The 12,180-nt window shown below is 32.2% G+C and overlaps 1 protein-coding gene across 49 annotated transcripts in view; it reads left to right on the top strand.

The window, feature by feature from the left end:
• Positions 1 to 12,180, top strand: part of RIMS2 (regulating synaptic membrane exocytosis 2) — a 612,947-nt gene that overhangs the window by 365,834 nt on the left and 234,933 nt on the right. For all 49 annotated transcript variants that reach the window (XM_058698768.1, XM_058698770.1, XM_058698807.1 and 46 more), the window contains one exon: positions 10,267 to 10,335. In XM_058698768.1, coding sequence (XP_058554751.1) covers positions 10,267 to 10,335 — 69 coding nt within the window. The remainder of the gene's footprint in view (positions 1 to 10,266; positions 10,336 to 12,180) is intronic.

The raw sequence follows: 12,180 nt of genomic DNA on the forward strand, positions 1-12,180 counted from the left end.
ATACATTTGATAACTTAAAATAGAAAATTTATTTGAAAGACAAACTTGATGCCCACTCAAAAATTAATAAATAAATAACTTCAATAGCCCTATATCTATTAAAGAAATTGAATGTGTAGTTAAAAATTTTCCCACAAAGAAAATACAAGGACCAGATGTCTTAACCAATGAGGTGTACCAAACATATAAGAACAATATAATACCAGTTCTCCACAAGCTCTCCCAGAAAATTGTATATTTGAGAATGCTTCCCAACTAATTTGAGAGAAACATTACTGTGATACCAATACCTGACAAAGATACTAAAAGAAATCTACAGACCTTATAGAAATTATGTCAAATTTAGCAAATTGAATTTTAAAAATAGGTTTAGCAAAATAAAAATTTAGAAAATTGAATACCACAATACATAAAAAGGATAATGTAGAATGACCAAGTGGTGTTTATCTCAGTATTCAGTGTTTGTTTTTAACATTTGAAAATTAAAGTAGTATTATTCATCATACTTAAAAAAAAAAAAACAGAAAAAAATCATTATCTTAAAAGATTCAGAAAAAGCATTTGATAAAATCAAACATCCATTTCTGTTGGAAACAAACAAACAAACAAAAAACAGCCCTAAGCAAAGTGGAATACAAAAGAACTTTCTCAAAAAATACAGGGCGTTATCAAAACCTACAGCTGAAGTATACTTAGTGACAAAAGGCTGAAACCTTTCTTCCTGAGATCAGAGCAAGAAAAGGTTGTCTATTCTCCCTACTTCTATTCAGAATTGTACTGGTGGTTCTAACTGGTACATCAGGCAAGAAAAAGAAATAAAGGACATCCAGATTGAAAAGGAAGAAGTAAAATGTCTTAATTTGAATACATCTTTAGCTATATAGAAAGTCAGACGGAATCTACAAAAAAAGCTATTATATTTAAGAAGTGAGTTTATTAGCTTGTTGGATACAAGGTAAAGATAGGATATCAATTGTATTTATATGTACCTGCAAGGAACAATTGAAAATTGAAATTTAGAAATACAATGCCATTTAGTAGTGTCAAAAATATGAAATGTTTAGGGGTAAATTTGAAAAATGCAAAAGATCTCTAAACTAAGAATTATAAAACACTGTAAAAACAAATTTTAAAAGAAATAACGGGAAAAAAAGTTTTCATGAGTCAGAAGAACTAATAATATGTCAGTTTTCCCCAAATTCCCCAGACTCAATTCAGTTAAAAAATATCAACAGGTATTTTTACAAAAAACAATTACACATTTCTGTGTAAATTGACAGACTCTAAAAATTAATTTGAAAATGTGAATTACTCAGAATCGCTAAAAACCACCTTGATGAAAGAAGATCAAAGTTGGAAGCCTTACAATAGTTGATTTCTGAACTTATTGTAAAGCTGTTGTAACTGAGATGTGATAAAAATAAATAAATGTATCAAAAGAACAGTATATAGAATCCAGATAAAAACCCACACGTATATGGATGACTAATTTTCAACAAAGCTGGAAAGGCAATTCAGTGGTGTAAGGATAGACTTTTCAACAAATAATGTGAGAGCCTATAGATATCCATATGTAAATAAAAAAAAAGAAAGAAGAGAAAGAAAAGAAAAGGAACTTCTATCAAATACAAAAGTATATGGTATATAACTCAAAATGGATCAGTGTAAACCCTAAAATTATAAAACTCCTAGGAGAAAACTTTGTCACTTTTGGTTAGGCAAAAATTTCTTAGGGCATGAAAATCATGTTTCATTAAATAACAAATCGATTAAACTGGATTTTCTCAAAATCTTTTTTTGTTTTCTTTAAAGAACACTGGTCAGATAATGAAAAGCCAAGCCACAGGCTAGAAGAAATATTTGCAAATCACATATCTAATAAAAGCTTTGTATGTAAAATATATAGAGAACCATCAAAGCTCATGAATAACAAAACATAACAAAAAATGGACATAAGATTTGAAAAGATTTAAGACATAAGATTTCTTGTGGACATAAGATTTTAAAAATGATTTAAGAGTGGAAAATAGACACATGAAAATATATTCAATGTAAGTCTTTAAGGAAATGTAACTGAGATTCCATTAGATCCTTCTTAGAATGGTTAAAATAAAAAAGACTATCTATACCAAACATTGGGGAGGATGAGAAGTTATGAAAATTCTCATATGCTATTAGTGGGACTTGTAAAATGTGACAGCCTCTTTGGAAAACACTTTCGCAGTTTTTCTTAAAATGTTCAATATACATCTACCATACAATTCAGTCATTCCACTATTAGGTCTTTACCAAAGAAAAGTGTAAATATTTGTGCATACAACTTACATATGAATGTTCATTGTAATTTGATTTGCAATAACCAAATAACCCAAATGCCCTTCAACTGGGTAATGGATAAACAAACTGTGGTACACCCATAATAGATTATATTATTTAGCAATAAAAAAGAATGAACTATTGATTAACATGACAACATTGATGAATCTCAGAATAATTATACTAAGTGAAAGAAGAGAGAAAAAATGCTAGTATGATTCCATTTATATACAATTCTAAGAAATGCAAACTAATGAATTAAATAGAAAACTAACAAAAGAAAAATAGCTAACTGAATTCCTTTATCTACAAATATTAATATGTTGGAAGTTAAAATAAGTCTTTTAATACAAAGAAAACACTAGACTCAGACATTCTTTTCAAGTACTTCATACTTAATCTTAACATATTATCTCAACTTAATAAAACTCACATAATATACATAAAAGGAGTATTTCCAAGCTCATTTACAAGGAAAACGTAATTTTTATACCAAAAATCAACAAATCCATTCCCAAAAAAGGAAATTTATAGACCCATTTCAGTCTTAAATATAAATGACAAAAATAGCTACATAAAACAGCAAATCAAATCCAATAGTTTTATAAAGTTCTATAAATGTGATTTAAAACATTTACAAATCAAAAGAGAAAAATAGGGGTGCCTGAGTGGCTCAATCAGTTAAGCATCCAACTCTTGATTTCGACTCAGGTCATGATCTCGTGGTTTGTGAGTTCAAGCTCCACATCAGGCTCTGCACTGACCGTGTGGTGCCTGCTTGGGATTCTCCGTCTCCCTCTTTTTGTGCCCCTTCCCTGCTCCCGCTCACTCTCTTTCAGAAGAAAAAAACAATAAAGGAGAAAAAATATGTTCATTGCTTATTAATGAATTAAAAATTTTTATAGAATTCAACATAAATTCATAATGATACCTGTTAGCAAATTATGAATTAGAAACTTCCTCAATCTGATAAAAGGTCTATTACAGGAAATCTTAAATGGCCAATGATAGAATTGTTCCTTAAAACAAACACGAACAAGAGTGTGAGTATAATGGAGAGCCTAATGCAATAAGAAAAGACAAATTTGAAAATAATAAGGATTCAAAGGAAGAAATGAAACTGTCATTATTTGTAGATGATATAATTGTTTTCCTCAAACTCTGGAAAGAATCTGCAAACAAATTATGGTTTACCAAGATGTCTGGATATAAGGGCAATCTGTGAAGGTCAGTTGCATTTCCTTACACCAGTAATAAAGAGATACACTTTATAATAGTAACAAAATCAAATACCTAGGAATAAATCTTACAAGAGTTATATAGAAGTACTATAGGGAAAAATTTTAAGGTTTTAGTAAGAGACATTAAAGAACATCTAAGTGGATATGTGACATAACCGTTGATATGAAGACATTATTAATTGTTAATTTCCCTATTTGACATATATATTTAATTCAGTTCCAATCCTATCTGATATCTTCATGGAAACTAATGAGTAGATTCTAAGTAGAGGACAAAAGAGCCAAAAAATAGCTAGAAGGATTCTTATGGAAGCAGGGAGGAGAAGCTTCCTTTGTCAGATATCAACATTTACTGTATTTGACACAGTGTGCAACTGACATGAGAATCAATCAGTGGAATAATATTAAGAGCCCAGAAGCAGACTCTTTTATGTGAGACTCTTTTTTTTTTTTTTTAATTTATTTCGGAGGGGGTGCAGAGAGAGAGTGGGAGAGAGAATCTCAAACAGGCTTGCACTGTCAGTACAGAGGCCCATGTGGGGCTCAAATTTACAAACTGGGAAATCATAATCTGAGCTGAAATCAGGTCAGATGCTGAACCAACTAAGCCACCCAGGTGACCCGAGACCGTCTTTTTTTTTTTTTTTTTTTTTTTTTTAATATGAAACTTATTGTCAAATTGGTTTCCATACAACACCCAGTGCTCATCCCTCCTCAATACCCATCACCCACCCTTCCCTCCCTCCCACCCCCCATCAACCCTCAGATTGTTCTCAGTTTTCAAGAGTCTCTTATGGTTTGGTTCCCTCCCTCTCGACCTTTTTTTTTTGTCTTCCTTCCCCTCCCCCATAGTCTTCTGTTAAGTTTCTCAGGATCCACATAAGAGTGAACCGTCTTTTATAAGGATCTGAGGTAACATGTCAGACCAAAAGAAGAAAAGTAAACAATTAAATAAATTGAGCTGGAAAAAAAAATACTATCCATAAAAAACGAACATAGATGAAATCAGATCCCTATCCTGCAACATGTATATCAACTCTAGATGGATTACGGACAGTTAAAGTTCAGTCAGGAAGCTGAAGTACTATTAGAGATATGGAATAAAATATTTTAAAATATTTTAATAATAATAAAAATATTATTATAAATATATATAAATTTATATATATATAATATTTATATAAATATATATTATTTAATATAAATAATAAAAATATAAAATATTATAAATATTTTAAACCACAAAATTGTAGAAGCTGGTAGTTCCTTGTAAGAAGGTTTATAAGAAAATGGTTGAAGAATCTGAAAAAAGTCATGTGCCAGAGGCAACAGAGGAGAGCTAGTAAAGAACTTTGGAGGGTTGTTGCCCTTTCATTTACTAGTGGTCTTGAAGTCACCGTAGGTCATAGGACAAGTTGGGAGGGAAAAGTGCATGCAAAACGTCCCTTCATGATTTTATGGGTGGCCTGCAGAAGTTCTGTGGATCCTTTGTCACAAAGCTTCAGATGTACTTGGCGCAGGACTGGGGGAATCTGAAGGAAGAGGTCTAGCAGGACCTGGAAGCAGAGAAACATCTAAAATCCCAGACTTGGTTATATCATACCTATTTTAAAAACTAGAAAGAATTGGAAAGAGAAATTGAAAAGCCACAATCATCGTAACAGTCTCTCATAAATGTGAACTATAGAATTGATGAACTTGAATAAACAGAACATTCTCCCAACCAACAGAGAATATACATTCTCTTCATCTACAAATGAAACTTTCGTAAAATGTTGCTATAAATTTTTAAGTAGTACATTCGTATGGTATAAATTTAAAAGTAAAAAAAAAATTCTTACCCCTCTGTTTCTCAAACATCTAGTTCTCCTTACTTGAATGAACTCTGACTGGTTTCTGTATGTTTGCAGAGATAGGCTATGTTTACATAAACAGACATGTATGGGTTTTTCCTCTTTTGTTCTGATATAAATAGTGACATAGTATGATTATTGTGTGCCCTCTGCTTTTCATTTTTAATCTCTATTCTTTTAGTAGTAACTATTGACATTACAATATGCACGCTTAGCAAAGTAACATTAACACCTCTACCTTTTTTTCCAAACTGCATAAATTAAAATCTGATTTGTACTCTCACCCCCAATATTTAATATATTACCAGAATATATAGCCTTCCAATTAGTAATTTATTATAATATTGCCATTTTGTTCATTCAGAGTTTATTTAGATTGACCTGAATTTCTACCACTCTCTTTGCTTCCCACCTTTTTCTTTTAATTTTATACTTTTTTTTTTTTTCTGGGATGAATTTCTCTGTTTTTGAAGTACACATATTTTAGAACTTCTTTCAGTGAAGATCTGGAAACAGGCTGTGCTTTCATGAATATGTCTTCATTTCTCTGTTCCTGATGAAAAGTTTAGCTGTGTATGAAATTCTAGAATTACCTTTATCTTCTCTCAGCACCCTGACAATGTTAATAACTCTGGCTTCCAACTTTGCAGAAAAGTCTCTCCATTTATTTAAATTTTCTTACATTGCTAGCAGTTGTTTTGAGTTAAATTGTGTCCCACTGGAAGTATAGGTCTTCACTTCCAGTACCTGAAGATGTGACCTTATTTGTAAATAGGGTCTTTGTAGAAGTAGTCAAGTGTTCAATTTTGAGGTCACAAGAAGAGACTTAATCCAATATGACTGACTTCCTTATAAAAAGGGAAAATTTGGACACAGATAGACATGGACAGAGGGAAGACAATATGAAGACCTGGGAGAAGACAGCCATGTGACTAGAATGCCGTACCTACAAGTGAAAGAGAGCCAAGGATTGCTAGCAAACACCAGAAGCTAGAAGAGAAAAGGGAGGATTCTCCCCTGGCCCTGCTGACACCCCGATTTTGGACTTCTAGCCTCCAGAACTGTGAGACAATAAATTTCTGTTGTTATAAGCCACCCAAAGTGTTCGGTACTTTGTTACAGCTGCCCTAAGAAGCAAATACAGTTGTGTTTTGTGGTTGGCGATATACATGTTTTGCACATTTTTGGTTAAATGTACTCGTAAATTTTTCATGTGTTTGGGTATTCTTGTAAGCGATAGTGGCTTTGAAATTTATATTCCAGTTATCCATTGCTATTCTCTAAGAAATATAGTTCATTTATGTATGTTGACTATGTATATATTCTGCAATCTTGCTAAATTGTTAGTCTTAATAAGTTTTTTATAGCTTCCTTAGGAGTTTTAAGCTACCTGATCATGTTACTACTTGCTTTCTAATCTGTATGCCTTTCAGTTCTTTTCCTTGCTGTATTGTACTGTAATGCAATGCAGTGCTGAACAGAAAGGGTTGGAGTGGACATCCCTAGCTAATTCTTTGTCTTAGGAGGATTGCATTCTATATGTCATGAGTGTGATGTTACCTACAGATTTTTTTGTGCGTGCCCTTTATTGATTTGAGGAAATTTCCCTTGGGCTGGTTAGCTGAGATGTTTTATCATGAATGGGGGGCAAACTTTATCAAATAATTCTTCTACATCTATTGAAATATTTTTAAACTTGTAGGTGTAAATGAACTAACTTCAATATACATAAAGTAAACTAGAAAGAAAAATTAACAAATTCACCACCATTGAAGAAGTTTCCATTTTAATTTTTCTCAATCACTGGTAGGTCAGGCAAACAAAAATTTAGGAAAGATACAAAAGGATCAAACCACATAGTCCTCCTGTCAAATAAAGAAGTCTGCATCTAATAAATAATGAATTTGTATTCTTCTGTTATATCCTTGAAACATTTGTAAGAATTATTAATATACTATTTAATAATTCATTTTCTGACAAATTTCAAAAACTTGACAATATAGTCTATTTTCTTCAATGCCAGTGTTACTATGTCAATTTTTTAAAAAAAATAATAAACTATAATCATATATTTGAAAAATTTTGAAAATAGACACCTTAATGAACATTTTCTTTTAAGATTTATTATCTCTGCAATTATCATGTGTTATTCAGTCAATTGTGCCTTGGATTTAATGATGTATGGTAAATATCTAATAGACTCAAGAAGAAAATACCTAGACCTGGACTTTAAATAATACACTATATGTAAATATTTTAGTAATGTAGAAAAATACTCAGAGGGGGAAGGTTTATGTTAATAAAGATTAAAAGGCTGAAAATTTTGGCATATTCATCCAATTTAAGAGTTTAGCAAAAGAAGTGAAATAAATTCAAAGTAGAAAGAAAAACATCGTAACTATAAAAGCAGAAATCAATCAAGTGCAAAACAAATTTCCAATGGAGCCCATTAGTCCCTTGAAATGGCAAAATAAACCTTTAGTGAAATTTATTGACAGAATAAAAAGAAGGTTCAGACAGCAAATGGAAACGTTTCCATCAAATGGAAACAATAAATAGTATGATAAAATTATGAGCATTGGAGCAAACACTGAAACTTGGACAAAGTGGACAAATTGCTATGAAAAATATAACTCACTGAACCTTGAGTCAATAGGTCATTCTATGTCTACTGAAAATGGACGTATATGTTATACATATGGAAAGAGCAAAGTTGCATCCATATCTCATACTGTACATGAACTCAGTGCAAGATAGACAAGGATGTAAGTGCTAAAGCAAAGTTTATAAATTTCAGAAAAAATATGAAAATATCTCTGTTCATAAGCTCAGGAATGATTTCTTAAACAAGACATTGAACACACTACTTTTCAAAGGGAAGATCGATATATTCAGTGACATTAAACTTAAGTACTTGAATTCCTCAGGATGTTAAATGACAACATCCAAGTAGAGACAACATCATTGCATGTATTTAACCTCTGTAGAATCACTAGCAAAAATAGATCAACTTCCGTCAGGAAAGTAACAACATTTGGAAGGAAGCAACATTTTAAAATCACATATTTCCTCTACGCACAACCCCACACAAAACAACTTATGAAGACTGATAAAATGAACTTCATTTTTTTGCTGGTGTCATTCTTATCTTACTTCAGAGGCAGATCTGATTCTTGACCAATACCAAAAGCATGTAATCTTTATACCCTAGTGTACCTGGCACATGAAACTAATCATTACCCTGTCCTTGAGCATTTGCATTTTACAAGGTGAGATCTTGTTACCAGATGAGTAGCAATTCTTATTCTGGTTCTCCTCGAACAGCTTCGTCTGTGGTATCATTTTTTTTCTCATACATCCATTTAGAATGTATAGTATATAATAATTCTGTAAATCCTTTTGTGCCTAGTCTTTTGGGATGTCGTGTGGTAATTATAGTTTCCATATCAATTGGGGCTATACGAAAGAGCCTGTGGTTTGACTGAGTTTAAAATTTTATGATACAAGCTTCGGATGGAAAATAGTGAACTCATTCTATGGGACCACATGATCAAAACAGATAGATAGATGTTTTTAATGTACCCATTAAAAGGTGGAAAACAAGAGTCCTTTCAACAGACGCTTCCCTCTCTCAGGAGGGCAGGGGTTCGAGCAAAAAAAAAAAGAAAGAAAGAAAGAAAGAGAAGAAAGAAAAAGAAAAAAATGTGTAGAATATTTCTAAGAGAAAGTTGCAAATGTTGGAGTGCATTCCTACAATGTTTGATTATTGCTGCTTTAGACACCTTACCCAACGTGAGCTCTTAGTGTTTTATAAACCTTATGGAAATTATTTACTTTCTGATAACTGAAGTTAGTCTATTTAATGACTAATGTGTAGTATAAGTAGACAGACGAAAGAAGTCTTTCTTGAAATAGCAACACTGTTTTCATTTACCATTAAGCATTTTCTGATTATAAGGAAGGAAAAAAACTATAACAACAGATTCTATTGTGTGAGATGTGCCTATTTTAAGACACATGTAGGAGATGAGAGATATTTAAAAACATTATAACATGTTTATATATGTGATATATTTCATAATTACATGTGAAGGAAATCTGCCTTAGTCATCAATTTAGTGGCATTTTTGCCATAGCATGATTAACACTTTAAAATTTTGTAAGAGATTTCTTTTGTAATAGAAACTCACACACAGAGGTCTTGTATTATGATAATTATTACTGCTCTGTTTTAGGCTATTTCTTAGAAAAGATAACATTTCACAGTTTAAATGTATTAATAAGCTTGTGGATGATTTATTTCTCATTTTCTTTTCAAACCAGTGGAGGAACAGCTAAACTAATACTAAAAGAAAGGTGTCTCTTAAATGATGCTTCTTCTCCATGAGTGTGAAAAAGGAAGAATGGGGTACATTTAATTTCTTAGTCATGCATATTAGAAAAAAGCCCATGAATGCTTTTGAAATAACATACTGTCTTGCTTTGAAACTTGTATAGACTTAAGTGTCTTTGTCTAAAACATCTAAAACTGACTTGACTTTGCTATTTTTAACTTGGCTTTTTGTTCAATAGATTTTATCAATCAGCATCAAACCACTTACATATATTATTTGGTATTTAATATTATTTCAAGTTTTAGGACATTTAGGAAATTTTTTAAGAGTAATTTAAGAACAATATCTTTACATCATGAAATATGTATGAAAGTAAGTGTGAGCGCACAATGACTTTCTCTACTTTTTATTCTCAGGTGTGTTTCATTCAAAATCCTTTCATTTGGTTTTCAGGTTGATGAGGAGTTTTTTTTTTCCCTTAATAATCAGCAATTTTAATTATTCCTGTTGTTTGCTTCATAGGGTCAAAAAGAATAAGTGACAGTGAAGTGTCTGACTATGACTGTGATGATGGAATTGGTATAGTATCAGGTAAGAATTGCAGAATTCCTGTGTAGTAATAAGAAGGAAGTGTTATTCACTATTTACCAAAAAAGTAGATTAAATAATAAATAAAATGAGAGAGAAATAACTTGCCTCTTTTTCCCCTTCCCCCAAACAACATTATGGCACTTTAACCTCCTGAATAATTCCAGTTGCTGGAACTCTTATCAATTGTTTGATTGAATATTATTATTGAATGATGTAAGATAAGTGAATATTTCTAAGTTTTCTGTTTTTAAACTACTCAAAAATAAGGATTTCACCATAAATTTGGAGAGCTATTGTGTAATTAAAACTTCTTTATACTGCATAGCCATGTGAAAAATATGAAAATCTTTTTGATGTCACCAACATACCCAAATATGTCAAATATTTGAATGTGCTTTTTGAAAAAATTTTTACTGTGTTGTGTTGATTACGTATCAGGTACTGCTTGATTTTGAAATTATGTTATTGAAGTTTAAAATATTGCCTGATTTATGGTTAGAGATTTATCTGGGACTTAAACAAATGTGAAAATGACTTCAAATCCTTGAAATCTGTCACCATTAGAAAGTTGAAGCATCTCCATATTCTTTTTATAAACATGAAAATCAGGATTATGGTATCGTGGTTTCTGAAATATTATCTTTTCATAGGCTCATAACTTTCGTAAATGGTGTACTAATTACATTTACATAAGTATCATACTAACTAAGATTTACACATGTTAATTCTGTTAAAAATATTTTTTCCTTGGGGCACCTGGGTGGCTCAGTCAGTTAAGCATCTGACTTCAGCTCAGGTCATGATCTCGTGGTTTGTGGGTTTGAGTCCCGTGTTGGGCTCTGTGCTGACGGCTCGAAGCCTGGAGCCTGCTTCGGATTCTGTGTCTCCCTCTATCTCTCTCTGCCCCTCTCCCACTCAACCTCTCTCTCTCTCTCAAAAATAAATAAACATTAAAATTTTTTTTAAATATATTTTTTCTTGTTTTTAATTTTTTTTTTTTTTTTTTTGTGGGGAGAGAGGAAGAGTATGAACAGGGGAGGGGCAGAGGAAAGGTGAATCTTTTCCTTTTTTTTTAATGTTTACTTATTGAGAGAGAGAGAGAGAGAGAGAGAGAGAGAGCAAGCATGAGTAGGGGAGGAGAAGGGAGAGTGTTAGAGAGAGGGGGAAAGAGAGAGAATCCCAGGCAGGCTCCAGGCTGGTTGTTAGCCCAGAGCCAGACTTGAATTCATGAACCATGAGATTTCAACCTGAGAGAAATCAAGAGTGGGACACCTACCTGACTGAGCCATCCAGATGCCCCAGAAGGAAAGAGAATCTTAAGCAGGCTCCATGCCCGGTGCAGAGCCCGACAGGGGGCTTGATCCCACAACCGTGAGATCATGACCTGAGCTGAAATCAGGAGTCAAAAATCAGACGCTTGACAGACTAAGCCACCCAGACACTCCAATGTTCTTTCTTTTAAAGCTCTATCATTAACAATTCTTTCAACAGAGAATAAATGCTTCAGTCAATAGTTTAATAATTTGACTGTCAGATCAAGCATATCATCCTATATTTCTGTGAAATTTTTCCTAAGGCATTTTAAGTGTGAATTGTATATATACCTATACACAGAAACTCCCTTACCCACCACCCCCCATGTTAAGTAGCATTTTAAACAACTAGTATAAAAATATAAAAAATAAAATAAACAACTAGTATAAGTCAAGACACCAGTAATCTCTTAATACTTTGTTCCCCATATGCAGAGATTTGTTTCCAACTGCATATTACATACCTGTCAAATTCAAAGTATTAGTTGCAACCATTCAAAACCCTTTTTTAATGTGAACTATCAACCTTTTC

The sequence above is a fragment of the Neofelis nebulosa genome, chromosome 14, assembly GCF_028018385.1.
Source record: "Neofelis nebulosa isolate mNeoNeb1 chromosome 14, mNeoNeb1.pri, whole genome shotgun sequence".
Lineage (NCBI taxonomy): Eukaryota > Metazoa > Chordata > Mammalia > Carnivora > Felidae > Neofelis > Neofelis nebulosa.